An 18,377-nucleotide genomic window follows, 5' to 3' on the forward strand; every position below is an offset into this window, starting at 1 on the left:
AATGTATCCTTCAAAAACTAATATTCCAAAAGTCAATCCTGTGTAAAGATCAATTTATCAGATAATCAATTAATTATCAAATTATACAAAATCTTATGATCAATAAATATCAGTGAATGCCTACTCTGTGCTAGACATACTTCGAAGAAACTGAGATTATAATAATAAATGAGAAAGATCAAGTTTCCATTCTAATATGTCAGAAAAGAAAAAGATATTTTAAAATAAACGTAATAGATGTGCATATATATGTTTCTGTATGCAAATCTGAGTTTATGTTTAAGTGTGTGTGTATGTGTGTGTATATGTGTACAAAGTGAAGTAATGATAAGGGCTTTAGAAAAAAATAAAGCCAGATAAGAGTATAGCAAATAATTTTAAAATATTCTTTCCAATAGAATCAATGAATATGAGTGCATTTACCTCACAAATATTATTGTTAAATGTAGTCCATGAATGTTTTCTTCTTTGTATCAATTTAAGGAGTATTTAGTATAAAGCAACAGAACATAGGAGAGTTTACTTTAAAATATAATTTTTATTAATATATTCATGAGATATATATTCTAAAATAGCAGAGTCCTATAGAAAAATAATGAGTTACAAATTGAAATATAATTGAAACAATGTAGTAATTTAAAATTTTCTAGTACTCACTAGAAAAGGAAATAAAAAAACAAGTAAAATTAATTTTAATAGCACGTTTTATTCAACCTGGTATAGCCATAATATTATCATTTCAACATGTAGTCAATAGAAAAGTTATAAATTATATATTTAGCATTATTTTCTTTGTACTATTTCATGGAAATTTTATGTATATTTAATTTTTGCAGCATAACTCAATTCAGACTAGCCACATTTCAAGGACTCAATAATAACATGTAGCTAGTGACTCATGAATTGAACAGTATAGTTCTACAGTATATTGAATATATCAAATATATTCACTATATAAAATATATCCATGATATTTAGTTGAATATATAATTGTATAGTCTTAAGTAAGAATATCTTAATAAGAAATGCACTTATAGTTATGAGTAATATATTTATTAACTCATTCACTGAATATTTTAGTTGAATATATTTATTTCATTGAGGAATATTTTGTAGTGGTTATATTATTTATAATACTATGTTCCAAAAAAGTCCTAAAATTGTTGTTTATAAATTTAGCAAATTATTTGTTTATTTAATTGGTTTTTAATAAATATACCTACAATTATCTTTCATACTATGTTTTTTCAAACAGGGTCTTACTCTGTCTCCCAGGCTGGATTGCAATGGCAAAATCAGAGCTCACTGCAGCCTCAACCTCCTGGGCTCAAGTGATCCTCCCACCTCAGCTTCCTGAGTAGCTGGGACCACAAGCATGCCCCAACATGCCCAGCTATTTTTTTTTTAAGACAGGGCCCCAGCCAGGGTTGGTGGGTCATGCCTGTAGAAGCCAAAGCAGGTGGATCACTTGAGGTCAGGAGTTTGAGACCAGCCTGGTCAACATGGTGAAACCTTGTGTCTACTAAAAATACAAAAATTAGCCAGGCATAGTGGCATGCACCTGTAGTCCCATCTACTCGGGAGGCTGAGTCAGGAGAATTACTTGAACCTGGGAGGCAGAGGTTGCAGTGAGCCGAGATTGTGCTACTGCACTCCAGACTGAGCAACAGAGCAAGACTCTGTCTCAAAAATAAAAATAAATAAATAAGTAAATAAAGATAAGACCCCACTATGTTGCCCAGCTTGTCTCAAACTTCTGGGTTCAAGTGATCCTCCCACCTTGACCTCCATCCAAAAATGTTGGGGTTACAGACATGAGCCACTGTGCCCAGACAGTTATCTTTCTGAAACACAGAATTGATATCTTCCTTGGTGATTATTATAATAATATAATTCTTATAATTATTGATAATCTTTTATCATCTAAGGCTAAACTCTGTTTTAATATTACATTCTGCTATCTCTATACATCTCAGGCTACAGTCATATTAGCTGCATAACATTTCAGAAAGTACCATTGACATGGTCTGGCTGTGTGTCGCCACCCAAATCTCATCTTGAACTGTAATCCTCACGTGTGGAGGGAAGGACCTGGTGGGATGTGATTGGGTTATGGGGGTGGTTTCCCCATGCTGTTCTCCTGATAGTGAGGGAGTTCTCCTGAGATCTGATTGTTTAAAGGTGTTTGACGGTTCCCCCTTGCTTCCTCTGTCTCCTACAACTATGTAAGATGTGTTGCTTCCCCTTCACCTTCTGCCATGAGTATAAGTTTCTTGAGACCTCCTCTGCTATGTGAAACTGTGAGTCAATTCGGTCTCTTTCCTTTATAAATTACCTAGTCTCAGGAAGGTTTTTATACAATGTGAAAAGGGACTAATACAGAAGATTGGTACCAGAAGTAAGGTACTGCCTTAAGATACCTAAAAATGTGGAAGCAACTTTAGAACTGGGTAATGGCAGAGGTTGAAACAGTTTGGAGGGCTCAGAAGAAGACTGGAAGATGTGGGAAAGTTTCGAACTTCGTAGAGACTTGTTAATAGTTTTGACTCAAATTCTGATAGTGATACGGACAATGAAGTCCAGGTTGAGGTGGCCCCAGATGCATGAGAAACTTTTTGGGAACTGGAGCAGAGGTCACTCTTCTTATGCCTTGGCAAAGAGACTGGTGGCATTTGGCCCCTGCCCTAGAGATCTGGGGAAATTTGAACTTGCAAAAGATGATTTAGGGTATCTGGTAAAGAAATTGCTAAGCAGCGAAGCATTCAAGAGGTGGCCGGGCTTTTGATAAAAGTGTACGTCTATATTTGTTCACAGAGAAAAGATCAGAAATTGGAACTTACATTTAAAAGGGAAGCAAAGTGCAAAAGTTTAAAAACTTTGTAGCTTGACCATGCAGTAAGAAAGAAAAACCCATTTTCTGGGAATAAATTCAAGCTGGCTGCAGATATTTGCATAAGTAATGAGGAGCCCAGTGCTAATAGCAAAGACAATGAGGAAAATATCTCCAGGGCATGTCAGAGATCTTCACAGCAGCCCCTCCCATCACAGGCCTGGCAGGCTAGAAGGGAAAGATGGTTTTGTGGGTCAGGCCCAAGGTCCTACTGCCTTTTCAGCCTTGGGACATGGCGCCCTGCGCCCAGCCACTCCAGCTCCAGCCACAGCTAAAAGGCGCCAAGGTACAGCTCAGACCATGGCTTAAGAGGGTGCAGTCCCCAAGCCTTGGCAGCTCCCATGTGGGGTTGGGCCTGCTGCTGTGCAAAAGACAAGAGTTTAGCTTTGGGAGCCCCTGCCTAGATTTCAGAGGATGTATGGAGATACCTGAATGTCTGCAGCAAGGGTGGAGCCCTCAAGGAGACCCTCTGCTAGAGCAGTGCAGGTATTGGCTATTGCCACACAGAAGTTAGAAAACTCCAGGAAATTGCTTCAGATTTCATACATCCTTTGTAATATTAATAAAAGTATAGAGATTTTAACAAATAACCAACAACCTTGTACCTACAAAATCCACCCAACTGGAACTGCTGCTAGAGGAAAATAAATGGTTCTGCCTCTCTTCTACCTGTTTCTTATAGTGACTGTAGCTGCTTGACAAATCCTAAACCTTATGTGGAGAACTAGATAGTAAAAGAGTGTAAGCAATGCAATTCTTCGTTTTCTAGCCTCTGCAATACTGGGGAGCGTGGAAGCTAGTAAGAATAGGGCCAATTGGCAAAAGACAATATCCGGCATTTTCCCCCCAAACTCAGTTGCTTTCTTAAGTATTTCTTATAACACTTAAAATATTTATTTTTCTTCTGTGATGGGGTTGGTCACATAATTTTATAGTTATCTCTCTTTTTAACCTTCTCCTACTTACTGAACAGTTCAATTTCAAAGCATCAAAATTGGGCAAGTATATTTTAAAAAATTCATATCAGTTGATTTTTGTCCTTCTTTACCATTGTTGTCTTAAGGACTACAAATTTCTTTGTTGTGAAAACTATTTCTAATTGCTTCTAAGAAATTTCTATTTGGCCAAAATTGCTTCTTAACAGACTAAATTTGTATCTACTTGCAACCAAAGATGGTATATCTGGCATATCTATAGTATTGGGCTGGATATTGTAGAGAATATTTTAGGAAAAAATCCCCCAAATAGGGAGGAAGAAAGAAAGAAAGAGTGGAAATGAGAGGAAGAAAGAAAAAAGAAAGAAAAGACAGAAAAGTTCTGATACTATAGGAGAGGCAATACTTTACCTCTTCTCTTGTAGGAGTTTTTTTTTTTTTTTTTTTTTTTTTTTGTTTGTTTTTGGTTTCTGGCTGAGTCTGAGAATTAAATTAACACAATAGAAATTAACAGAAGAAAATTATACAAATTTATTTAATACTCAATACAGTTTTACATGACATAGGAGCTGAGCCTAAGAATTAAACTGACCAATAGAAATTAACAGAAGAAAATTCTACAGATTTATTTAATACTTAATACAGTTTTATATGGCATGGGAGCCCTCGAAAGGAAATGATGATCCAAAAAACAGAGTAAATCACTTATATAGTGAATCAGACAAAGAATAGTAAGTTGTGAAGAATCTAGTAAATAATATAGGAAGGCTTACAGGATGAGATATTTTAAAAGATCTGTACAGAATTCTCTCAGTCTCAACTTTTTTGTCCTTGATGATAAGAATGTTACTTTTCTTGTAGTATAAGGTGAGCATCTTTCACATGGAAATTTCATTTTTTTGTGTTTTAAGAAATAGAATGAAGGTCAGAGTAATTTTCTTGCACCTGCTGTGTTTCAAATGCCTTTAACTCAAAATAGTCAACATGTCAGAATGGCATATTTTTACCTCCTTCAATACCACTGGCATTCAAAGATTCTCAGTTTTCTACATCTAGAATAGGTTCTTAGTATTTCCTCCCTTGACTTATGCAGTATTAAAAAGTCTTTGGACAGAATCTTACTTAAATTATTTAATTTGTTTTTCTCCCTTTCCATTTTCACAAACTTTCCAAAATGTGTTAAGTTTAGGCTTTTTTTTGTTTTTTTTTTCCTCTTAGTTACTTAATCCTAGACACCTGCTCCTTTAAATAACATTGCTAAGGAAATGGAGCTAGTGAGACCTAGATTTGTATTTTATTTTTGTTCTTTGTAAATTAGACATAGATTATGAGTATACTCCCATGACTAGACAAATTTTTTTATGGTTCTGTCACCCCTTAGAGCTTGGGAAATGGTCAGTAGTAATTAGGAGGTCATTAACCTTCTTTAAAATAAAGAATATTTGTAAAGAAATGAAACATGAATGGATATTTTTCAGAGTGAGGCCTCTCCTGAGACTGCAAGAGCCAATTTCACTGCCATCACCACAGTCACATCTGACACTCCAAGGACCATCGCAGTTGTTGAAGCAGTTTCAGCTTACAGCACTCTGAAGTCTCCAGCGAACCGGCAAATGAATTCCAGAAGGCTTCTGACTCTAGGGTTCTCTGTTCTTTCACACTGTGACAGTTATTCCGAACTGGAAAAAATAGGTGCTATCCAGAAGGGGTGTGAGGAGCTGCTAGAAAATCTTCAAAAAGTCTCATTAAATACACTCAAATTTGCACATGAAAGGAGAGTTCTGGCAGGGAGTTTTTACTGTTCATCAAAATGCGTCATAGAATTCATGTCTTATTACCTTTTCTACATATGTCAAACAATCTAAAAATGCTTAGATAATTGTCATGGAGCTCCATACCATCATTCTATATCTTATTAGTAGAAAAATGGTACAGAAGCAAGTAGATAGTTGACGGATTTGGCCTTTGAACACATCCTCAAAGGTAATGAGGGGCCAGCATGTCTGGGCTCCCTAACCCAGAATGACCCACATAATTTCTTCATATCAGTATGAATGACATTAATAAGTCAGTGTGGTATGTTCTGTGGCTCCAGGATAAAAATCAAGAAAGCAACTTTTAGTTCTAATCCATAAGAAAATGGCCCCCAAAAGGTGATTGCTTCATTTAAACAAACACTCTTCTTTTACATAATCAATGTCTTCTTTTTAACAGATGTACCCTAAATCATAGAATTATAATGAGAATGTATGGGAAGCTTAGATTTGGATTAAACCATTTAGTACAATGCTTCTGCAAAACCCCAATTCGCCCACTATAAACAATTATTCAGCCTCTGCTTATAACATTTGCAGGAACGGGGTAATCATATCTCCTACACAGCACTGTACAGTATGCCTTTGAGCAACTATAAATGTTAGAAGATTGTTATATTGATGAGAAACACACTCTCCTCTTATACCCATTCCTTCACTGCAGGCACAGGTGGAACTCTAATATCTCTTCTCTATGACAAACCTTTATATATTTGAAGGTTGCCATTGTGGAAATAAAGACTATACAAATGAGAATAAGCAGAGAACATTCATCTATTTATTCAGAGCTTGTTATAGCATGGGAGCCAGCCACTATCACTTGCATTTACCAGAGACCCAAAGGGATACATGGGAGTAGGAAGACCTTATAATAATAATTTTTAAAGGGATGGCTTTGAGTATGTTCTGATTGGAAATTGTTGAAATGGGACAGCTGAAGAAGGGCTTACTAGAAACACACCATCTATGCAATTGTTTTTGGGAGCGCATTTGGCTTTCTCCAGTTGGTTCTGAGTTGGAAATAGCGTTAAAACAAGGGAAACTGATCTTTGTTGACCAAGTCCTGAATGTTTTGAGCCAACTGCTGCAGAGGTTGTGGGTCAATATTCTAATGTTGCCTATGATCCACCTATTGTCTGTATGTATAGTCAATCTCCCTTCTTTTGGTCATTCTCTTTTTTGGTCAAAAGGTAAGGTGAGAGATCCAGATCTTCACTGCTTGATGCTCGTTCACTTGTACTCTTAATCATATCACAAGATCTTATTTTTTTGTTGTTGTTTCATCATCATTGTGGTCATCTGATGAGACTGTCCATATACAAACTTTTAAGACTTTATATGGAATTTGATGTACCAGCATCATGAACACTATAATAAAAACAAAAACAATTTAAGTCATTTTAATATTGACCTGGTTCTTCAGAACCAGTGGGGTTACTGACTTGGTTCTTCAGAACCAAGAACTTAAATTGTCCAACCCAAGGTAAAAGAACAAATCTCACAGTCCACAAGGACCAAACTTAGAGAACCAAGTAGCCTTTTGTCAAACTGACACGTAGACTTTTCTACCTTACCTGTTTCACTGATCCACGTATAGCAAGAAGTATCAGCAATGCTACAGATAACTGCTGTGACTAGCGAAAAAAAAAAAAATCCAAAACCAAGTGATTGTTCAATTGTCTTGCCAACAGTTGAGATGGACCTGTATTCCATCTAGGGTAGAGGTAGTATCACTTACAGTTTCTGCCAGCATTAGTGATACATGTCTTATAGGCTTTTGTTTGCATGATTCCTATTGTTGGAAACTGCCTTGGTTGTTTATATAAACAACAAGTCAATAACACCTCCAAGTAGAGTGCCCGAATAATAAAGGGTGGCCTCATTTAGGAGCTTGTATTAGAATTAAAATTTCCAGGCTTGATCATCTTTAGAATTAGGGTGTCTGTGTACCGGTAAGATTTGTAATGCTGTTTTTAAAGTTCACAAAGTATGTGTGAATGAAGCAAGCAGGACTAGCTATCCAGCCGCAAGGAAAAGAGTATCTGGTAGGAACACACAGGGATCCAGAAAAAAGTAATTGTTCATGACCTGAGGTTGAAATCAAGGCTGTTCATTAGTTGGGATACATATGTGAATCTCGTAGTCTCTTCCAAATGACAAGTAATTGGCTCATCTTTTTATGAAGGTTGTTGAATTCGAATTTAGAATTACAGAGTCTAATTAATAGATTAATAGGTTCTTTTTGTGAGAGGGACACTAGCAAAGTCACAGGTTGATTTATCCATGTTAGTTCAAGTGGAAATGCCATTGGCTTTAATTCCTTGTGGTTTCATTTGATGAGACTGAAATTTTCCAAGGGTTCTTGATGGTAGTTTGGTGAGGGATAGCATATCTAGCAATCAGTGAGCTTGAAGGTTACTATTTAGGATAATCCAAGATTAGTGTTAGAAAATGATTATGCTCTAATCCAAAATTTTAATAAGAATAAAATAAAAGAGAAGAAGAAGGGTCATTGTGGGTGGGTGACTATCAGTGGTCTTTAGAAAATGAGAAGAATCATTGTCATTAAGTAGATAAAAAACAAAGTAGCAATTACACCAGAGATCTTGATCCAGTATCCTGGGCAGAAGCTGTCTACTCTCTGAGGTCGTTACCTCCCTCTGAAGGTCTCCAGTCAGCTGTCTACTCTCAGGATTTAAGATTGTAACCAGTTGATCTGTACATGATGAGTCATTTCATGGAGAAATTTAACTAGTATTCCTTTGAAGTCATCTGGTGCCACCAAAAATGCCAGAGATGATCTGAGTAAAGCTAGAACTGTATTTTTATTTTTTATTTTTCAGAATCAGGGGCTAAATGTTGATATTTTATAATTGTGTCTTAGAATGACTCCAGATATTTATTCTTTAAAATTGTAGGTAGGTTCATAACCTTGATTAAGGCTGCTTCTTTGGCAAAATAATATGTTAGAACATTTCTTTTAGTTTCTATATTATTTATATTATCATTAGCTTCAATCTTTATAATAACTACCTCTGGATGGAGCAGGAGTATATCTAAAAGTGTTTTAAACATCTTCTCAATGTTTGATGGAGGTTCTAGCAGAGAGGAAACCCTTTGTTTCCAAAGCATCCCAAAGTCATGTATTTTTTTAAATTGTACCTGTATATATATTTACTCTGAGGTCTTTGTCCAGTTAACAAACTCAGGTAAGTACAGTATCTCTGCCATCTGGACTAATTTTACCTCTGATAGAGGACTATATTTCGTGGGCACATAAATTAGTGGTAGAATACCCTGCTTGATAATCTCGAGTTTCAAATTTGAAATATGATCCAGCAACAAATAATATTGAGTCAGGGTTTTCAATGGCAGTCTTTAAAAATACTGAAGTGCAGAAAGTTTCCTAACTGAGGTAAGAAAATCATGGGTTCACTTCTTCTGGTAGGGGCAGGAGAGTAGCAAAAATAGGGTGTTCTAGTTCTTTATATCTAGGAATGTGAGAGGGAGAGAGTAACAAACTCTCATGAGTGTTTAATGCTGGCTGAAAAGTGTTATGTGTTCAGAGGCATCAGTAATGTCTGTATTGCATGAGGAACCATGAGATTAAGAGGGGAGCCTGTAATTAGCTCTGCAGAAGCACCAGGTTTTGAATTGGTACCTAGGCTCTTAAACAAGGGGACTGAGCCTTGGTAACCAGGTCAAGGTGATACGTTTTGATGACTCCCATAAAGTTGGGTTAAAACCCTAAGTGTTTTTCCAGTTTGCTTATGCACAAGTAGACAACAAGGCTTTCACTTGGAGGTGCCTATGGAAGAAGTCTGTTGACAAGCCTTCCTCAGATTCCAAGAGGCCAGTTCATATATAGACTGAGTTGTCACCATCTCAAGACCAATTTGACACTTGTTTGTAATATCCGATTAAAACATGCAATCCTCTTGATTGTTTTTTGAGGGATCTAGGATGTTTTTATGGTCTTTAGTCATCAGAAGACATGATTTTCCTCCTCACGTACATTATGCCTTCAATAATGAATTAGAGTCTTGGAAAAATTATGATTTATCTTTTGAAACTTTATATCTCTTTTGTGCTAAAGCCGAGAGTAAGTAATTGGAATCCTTGTTACAAGCTTCCTTGTTCTCTAAATGAAGTAGGAGATCATATACATATTGCATTGGAACTGAATCTCAAGGGAAAATTTAGGTCTTTTCATTCTTGATTGAGGACCTGGGAAAAACAGAAGTGGGCTTCAGCAAACCTTTGGGGCATGACTATTCAGGCTTACTGCTGTCCTCCCCAGGTGAAGGTAGAAAGCAAACATTGAGAGTGAAAAACGGGAAGACTTCAGTTATATTTTGATTGGAGGTTGTTGATGGAAAAGCTGAAAGCAACCTGATTAGAAGCGGAAGATTTATGCAATTTGTTTTGAAACATAGTTGGTTTTGTGTGGTTGGTTCTGAGTTGAAAACAACAACAAAAAATAGGAAAGCGGGCAATCATTGACCAAGTTTTGACCACTTGGGGCTGATTGCTGCAGAGGCTGAGGTTTGGTTTCCACAGCGGGTATGGCAGAGGTTGTGAGTCAGTGGTCTGTGGTCATATATGCTCTGCCCACTCTCTGTATATTCAGTCTCTTGCCATTTTGTCTCTTGTAAATCTTCACATATAATTTGTGTCCAGCTACATCTAGAAATAATTTGAAAAATAATCGATACAGGAAGTTAGATTTTTGCAAAGGGGAAATAAATTGTTTTGCTTAACAAACTAATGGCAGATACCTGAAAACATGAACTTTTCTCCTCAATTCCACTAGAGTTAATTATTTTCTCTGTAATTGTTTGTGTTGTTACAGAGGATCTTAATGATTTAAGAATGGAGGGAGTAACAACCCTGGTACCTTCTGGGAGCAAATTTAACCAAGGCCGTCCTACTTACCCTGCTGAGCCTCAGGCCAAGGTCACACTGAACATCTGTTCAAGGTGTGCCAGGTAAAAGACATAATAGGTATAGTATATATAAACATGATCTTGATTTTTAAAATCTAAGATTTTGATGCAAAGACTGTACTCTTCTGTGTTAAGAACATCTTTTCCTTCCAGTGATCTTTTGTGCTAACATTGGCTAGGGAGTTAGTTATGCAGCTTATCCTGTGCCCAGTGCCACTCAGACCAACAATGAATCAAAGACTTTAGATTGTCTTCACTTCACAGCTTGAGACCATTTTATGTCTTCTGTCTCTGAATTTCATTTGCCGTCCACCATTCTGTTCTCTTTCAAAGAAATTTTAAGGGCTCTGAACATTCAAAGCCACTTTTAAAGCACCTGCATAGAGGAAGAGTTTGGCCAGGTACAGTTTAAGATCTGATATTATTGACCTCTTAACCTGCCCCTCATCCTGTTCAACTCCTGGAAAGAATTTAATCAGCTTGACGCTTTTCAGTTTTGGCAGCTGGAAGCAATCTTTGCATATACTGTATGTGGCCAAAGAAGTAGCTTGTAGTTACTGCCAAGTCAGCTCCCAGTGCTGGTCTAGCAGAAACTCACCAAATAGCTAGAATTCATTCTTTTGTAGGAACTAAGTCTCATTTGCAAAGAGGCTTTTAAGCCTGTTTAAATGATAAAACAAGCTTTCTAACCCTTATGTAAATGGTCCAGATTAGCAAGAACAGTGTACTGACTGGCCAATTTTATCTCCTTTTCTTTATGTCTAGCTGTTCTATTGTGCTGTTTGAGAGGAGATTAGCTGCTTGTGTATAGGGAGGGAGGAAAAGTGTAGGAAAATCAAATCAGATTTTTGTAGCTCTTTCTCTTTTGCTTTACTCCTTTGGAAGTTTTATTTTAATTTTCACAGGCTTAGAAAAATGGAAAGGACAGCTCTTAGAAAATCAGGGGATGTTATTCTAGGCCATTAAGAGAAATGGCGTAACATAGTGAAAACAGCAATGGAAACATTGCTTCAGACAAGTAATATTTGGTGGATTGACTTTTTAGTAGCACTGTGAAGAAAACTTCTTCTATGTATGTGATAATATTTAAGCATTCTGAGTGGACACAGTCATCTGAGGAAGAGATATTTGACACAAAGTGTCAATATTTAAACTTTGTAGTATAGTTGTATATTTACATTTTGACTGGAGAGGGGTTGATGCTTGGTTCTTCATGTCATTTGTAGAAGACTGGGATATGAGGTGGTGGTTTTTCCAAAAGGCAAAGTTTATAAAAAAAATGTTTTTCTAATCTATTGAGGATCTGAACTGCAAAAGGACCAAGCACATTCATAGCCCTAAATTATCATTCAGCTTCTCAATGATAGACTGTAAATCACAAACAACCCGCATTTAAAGTCAGAACATAACAGAATTTTTCAACAAATATTCAATTGAATAATAATTGGTGGCATGTATTACATTCTTGCTATAAACCACATACTATTCTAAACACGGTAAATGTGCAGATAATCCTCAGAATTAATTATTATTACTATTCCCATATTATAGATAAGAAAATGGAGGCATGTATTGATTGAATAATGTGTCCAGAGTAATACAACCAATAGGTGGAAAAACAGTTTGAAACTCAGGCAGCATAGGTTGACAGTCTGCCTACTAGTCATTCTGCTTTATTGGTAAGCACCAAGCTATTGTCTGAAAGTGAAGATGGAGGCCTAAAATAGATAAAAACAATGATACATAAAGAGATTTAGGTGTTTGAAATGATGAAAGTTCATGACTGTTTCAAGGGAGAATAAGTCATTGTTGTACTTTCAAAAGCAAAGGAGAAATATATTGATTCAGATAAATGTGATAAACATAGGGAAGATTGTAGACTATTGATTTTAGAGCACCTACTATAGCTAGAATTTAAAGAAAAAAAACCAAGTATCGGTTGTCAAGAACTATAAAGAATCTGAGATTTTATTGCATTTGCAACTTTATATGTTAGTCTACCACTGTTTTATGCATACTAGGAAATGTCATGAAACTCCTGGGTCAGAGACCAAGGACTTGACTTTACAGCAATAACAATAACCAGTATATGAGCATCTTCGCTGGTTTCCTGAGCCACATTTCTCACAGAGTAACACAAATAGTGCAAGAGGTTATATTACATAAAAGGAACCTGAGCTTAGAAAATGTGACTAATCTATAACAGACCATTAGCATTTCTGTGTGTTGCTCCAGGGAGGGCCTCCGTATGTATCCTCCAAGGCTGTGTGCCAGATCGGCAGTCCTCAAGCATTGTGGTACCAGGGACTGGTTTCATGGAAGACAATATTTCCATGGATGGTTGATAGGGTGGATTTTGAGATAGAACTGTTCTACTCCAGATCATCAGGCATTCGTTTCTCGTAAGGAGCATGCAACCTAGATCCCTTCATGCATGGTTCATAATAGGGTTCATGCTCCTGTGAGAATCTACGGCTGATTTGACAGGAGGTAGAGCTCAGGTGGTGATGCTCCCTTGCCCACTGCTAACCTCCTACTGTGCCAGGAGGTTCCTAACAGGCCACAGACCAGTACCAGTTCATGGCCTGCGGGTTGGGGACCCCATGCTATACAAATATTCTTGAACAGATGATCTGAAAAAAAGAATGTTAATGTCTTTAAATATGAGAGACACATGGAGAACTGTCTCACGGTGCTACCTTGGTTAGATTACTTTCGTAATACATTTATGTGATTATCAAAGCTTTCCATCATCAATTCTCCAACAGCAATCTATGTCACTGCCCTACCTCTCTTTTTGCAAGTAAGGCATTTAAAACTGTAAGAATTATACTTTCTAAGCAGGGCTGAACAATTATCAGAGATAGAAGTCATAAACTGAAGCACGATGGTGAATGTCTGGTTGTATCAAGTGTCCACATAGTATTTTGAAATATCACTTGATTAGTGTCTTAGTCCTTTTGAGATGCTATAAAATACCATACAGAAATACCATAAACTGTGTCTTATAAATGACAATTACTTATGTCTCCCAGTTCTGGAGACTGAGAAGTCCAAGATCAAGGTGCTGGCTGACTTGGTGTCTGGGGAGGACCTGCTTCCTCATAGATGGCTGTCTTCTCATGGTGTCCTCACATGGCGGCAGGGTGAGCTAGCTTTCTGGGGTCTCTTTTATAAGGGCACTAATTCCATTCATGAGAGTTCCACCCTTGTGACCTGATCACCAGCAAAGTCCCCACCTCCTTATATTACCACAAAGGGGGTTACATTTCAACATATGAATTTGGGAGGGAACACATACTTTCAAACCATACCAATTAGTTACCAATTTCACATTTAAAAAAGGATATCTATCTTCTCTTAAAAATTAGTACAGCTGATAACCTGGGTTTATATTCTGGAAGGATTTCACAGGAGTAGCTTCCTCCTGCTCTAGACCTGGAGGCCAGCAGTCATGCTCCAGTGTACTTTAGTCTGTCTGGTTAGAGTCATTCATTTACACTATCTGAAGTCTAGAGGCCTTTGTTTGTAACCTCTGAATTGTAGGAACACCATGTAAAGGAGTAAAGACTCTCCCTATACCTTCTAAGCATTTGATAAGTGAATCTATGAAATAAACTCACAACAGGCAGGTTAACAGGAGAAAAGGTCTACAGATTTATCATGAGCTATGCGGCATCACAGGAAAGAAAAGTGAATACCTAAAAACCTAGTGAGATTTAGGAGCTTATATACCCTCTTCAAATAGGGGAGAGGGTATGGGGAATGCAGGCAACTTAGAGGAGAGGAAATAATTTTGGGGGAAAGAAGAAGAGGTCTTTGGGATAACTGATGATAGTTTGTGAGAAAGTTTATCTGGACATGGTGTCAACTCCTAGTCTCCCTCTCCTGTGATAAAAGTTCATCTTCCTTGGTTAATGAAACTCCCAGGGAGGTTATTGATGGTAATGATGAAGTTCCTTTTGGAGAATATATCTTTAGGCAGATGAGGGAAGTTCAGCATTTGCTATTTTCTAAGTGCCTTCAGCTTGAAGTAATCAATATACCAAAACAGCGTATTTTTGGGTGACATGTTCTAATCTCCTTCAGGTAGAACTTCAAGGAGAAGCAATGAATCAGGTCTGGAAGAATGCAGGCAAAGGAGGCTCCAGGCCAGTGGGAGAAGGATCTGGTGCCAGAAGATACAGACTCCTGTCTGTACAGGGTACCAGTGTCTCAGAGCGTCAGGTTATGGGCAGGCGTTTAAGGCAAGCAGCCTGCAGCCTTTAGAGACAGGTAATCCCTCAGAATGCAGACAGAGTGAGCCAGTCAGAAATTCAGTGCTGCAGATCAGACCAATATGGAGAAAAATGACTGCTTCCTTTAGAGAACTGTGCCCATCCCCATTGCTCTCTTTGTGGGCCCCTGTATTTTGTGGGGAAGAGACAGATGAGAGGAGAATTTAGAATTCATAGAGCAAAACCAGACATTGAATTTTAGCCTTGGAATCAGGATTTAATTCCAAATATTGAGGGATTGGAGGCAGTGTTGTGCAGATGAGTAAGAAAGTTTAGGATAATTAATGTTAAATTATATCACTTTACTTACCAACGCCTTTCAAGAGTTTACACAAAGGTAGACTAGAAAGACCATCTGCTTTGGAGTGTGATGAAAGGGATCTGACATCCACACTCTAAACTACCTGGTATGCCATTTTAGGGAAAGTTGAGAAAATCTCTTTGTTTAACTGTGAAACGGAGTTCATATAGCCTTGGAGATAATTTCCAAGGGTGATTGGGAAGGCTGAATGGGATAATTACTGTGTAAATACTTGAGTAGTTTAAAATGCTTTGAGTTTTTTCCTCATCTTTTTGAGAAGCTCACATTAAATTGCTAAGATATTGAGTAAAAAGGAGCCTCATTTTCCTGACGTTGAGTCTTTTCTCTCTGCCTAAGACTTCTGACTGGTCAGGAAAGAAATCTCTGGTCCATCTTTCAGGATTTCTGTGTTCTATGACACAGTGTAAAGTGGCAATGTTTTTGTTTGTTGTTGTTGTTTCTTAGAGTTTCAAGGTCAAGAAATCATTTTCCCACAGAACTAGGGAGGTAAAATGTAATAAATGAGCTTAATGGTTATGTTGTGATCTTGAAATAATACTATAATACTAAGATATTATCAACCATCTTGATATAGAATCAGTAAGACTCAAGTGATGTTGAGGGTTTCTGCAAAGAGCCCATCAATGACCAAGTTAATATAAAAAGTGGAGTCCGCTCTTCAGATTTTCATTTTCCTTAATCTTTTTTTCAAATGTTCCACTGCTTGTAAACTACTCATAGGGTTGCAGAGGCTCAGATCATGCTAACCCAAATATGGTACTTTGTCATGTTGGGTACCTTGAACTGAAGGAGACTGGATGGACATCAGAAGCAAGGTCTCTCTGACCTTCTCTTCTCTGCCTGTCTTCTGCCACTTTTTCTCCCTCGAAGCAAGACATAGAAACCAGAATTCCTCTTCCTGAGTCTTTGGGCCTTTATTCCTGGAGGCTCCCGTGTCACATAAAACTTTGGTTAAATACATTTGTTATGCTTTTCTTGTGTTACCTGGTCTTTTGCTATAGGAAGGTCATCTGTGACCCTTATGATGCGTGAGAAAAGTTGTCAAATCTGTCTACCCCTACTGTCACAGTGTCTGAAAATGAGTTTGCATATAGTATATCCAGAACCTTATTGCTCTCATCAAGAAATAAGAGCAATAATTTTAAGTTAAATAAATTTTAAATATAATTTAATTTTTTAAATTTAATTGGTTTTTAAAAATAATAAATAATAATTATATATATTGTGTATTCATAGGGTATAATATGATACTTTGTTATATTTTTATTTTATGGAAGGATTAAATCAAGCTAGTTAATAAATCCATCACTAATCATACTTTTTTTATGTGGTAAAAACACTTAAAATATACTTTTTTAGTAATAGAAATATACAATGCATTATTATTTGTTATAGTCTCCATTTTGTGCAATAGATCACTGAAACATATGTATTCCTTCTGTCTAACTGAAATTCTGTACATTTTGACCAGCGTATTCCCTTTCTTCATTAGTCCTCTTCCCCCTAGCCTCTGGTAACTACCATTCCATTCTTTACTTCAATGAGTTTGATTTTTTTAGATTTCAAATATAGGTGAGATTATGCAGTATTGTCTTTCTGTGCCTGACTTCTTTAATTCAGCATAATGTCTTCCAGGTTCAATAACAAAATTTTCTTCTTATTAATGGCTGAATAGTATTTCATTATGTGTATATACCACATTTTGTTTATGCATTGATTCAATGATGGACACCTGCAGTGGTTCCATAATTTAGCTACTGTGAATAATGCTGCAAGGAACTTGGGAATGCAGATATGACTGTGACATGCTGATTTTAATTCTAAAGCTTCTGTACAACAAAGGGAACACTGAATAAAGCCAATCCACAGACTGGGAGAAAATATTTTTAAACCATACTCTGATTAGGGGCTAATATCCAAAATATATAAGGAACTCAAACAACTTAATAACTAGAAAACAAAGAACCCAGTTTAAAAATTGGCAAAGGATTGAAATCAACATTTCTCAGAAAAAGACATACAAAGGGTCGACAGATAACCTGAAAAATGCTAATCATCACTAATCATCAGGGAAATTTAAAACCACAAAGCAGCATTGCCTCACACCTGTTGGAATAGCTGTTATCAAAATCATAAAAGAGGAAAGATAACAAGTACCAGTGAGTGTGTAGAGAAAAGGAAACAATTGTGCACTATTGGTGGAAAAATAAATTAATATAGCCATTATTGAAAAGTGTGGAGTTTCTGCAGGAAAGTCAAAAAGAATTACTATATGTTCCAGCAATCCCACTTCTGGGTGTATATCTAAAGGAATTGAAATCATTATGCCAAAGAGATATCTGCGAAGAATTTTTCTCATTCAGGACCTGATTGGAAGATGTGATTAGTAACGGGACTGACACATTGTACTGGGAATGACTGAGGGATTTGAGAGATACACAACCAGTGGAGGAACTTCTACTTTTGCAGGCATCAGGGAAAGAGAAATTCCAGCTACATTAAACAGGTCTGTAGAGTGTTCTGTGCCAAAAAGCGATTAAAGGAACAAGAATGTAAAACAAGTTTGTTGATTAGCATACTTATAAGAAAAAAAGAAAAAGAGAAGTTTTTTTTTCATAAATATTTTACATGAGGTTAAAAAGTTCAAAATAGCTTGTGTTTTTAAGCTGGAAATTATCCTGTTAATTTCATATCACTTGACAGCCTTAGTCTGGTGTGAACATTGCTGCTATTTGTGTAACTTAAACAGAGAAATGACATTATTTGGCAAGTGAGAAAGCACATGTCTAATAGATAACTCACCATCAAGATATATAAAGAATCTAATCCAGAACATCGTATTTTCCCCCTTAGATCATGAGTAAAATAAGCCTCTATAAAACAACAATTTGAGTAAATAGAGCATTGGCTATACAGGATATAATAGTGGTTCTTATAATTGGTGAGTTTATTTGTTATTAGGTAGATGTTTAAAAAAGTCAATGAGTGTCCTGGCTGGACTTACAGAAGATTCCACAAATACAGTTACATATCCTTGAACGATACGGGCAAAACAAATTGCATTTCTTGCCTAAGAGTCATAGTACACAGTAAGTCATATCAAAAAAGTAAAGTGTTGGTAGGTCAATAAGTCAAATTATCAGTAATTATCAGCAAAACTTTCATGGCTTAAAAATATTGTAATTTGCAAAAT

The 18,377-nt window shown here is 36.7% G+C and overlaps 1 protein-coding gene across 2 annotated transcripts in view; it reads left to right on the forward strand.

The window, feature by feature from the left end:
• The window catches only part of CUNH8orf34 (chromosome unknown C8orf34 homolog), a 443,306-nt gene that overhangs the window by 270,763 nt on the left and 154,166 nt on the right, over positions 1–18,377 (forward strand). For both annotated transcript variants that reach the window (XM_064384261.1, XM_064384262.1), the window contains exon 8: positions 10,492–10,627. In XM_064384261.1, coding sequence (XP_064240331.1) covers positions 10,492–10,627 — 136 coding nt within the window. The remainder of the gene's footprint in view (positions 1–10,491; positions 10,628–18,377) is intronic.

The sequence above is a fragment of the Aotus nancymaae genome, unplaced genomic scaffold, assembly GCF_030222135.1.
Source record: "Aotus nancymaae isolate 86718 unplaced genomic scaffold, 86718_ANA_hifiasm-v0.15.2.pri h1tg000036l, whole genome shotgun sequence".
Classification (NCBI taxonomy): Eukaryota; Metazoa; Chordata; class Mammalia; order Primates; family Aotidae; genus Aotus; species Aotus nancymaae.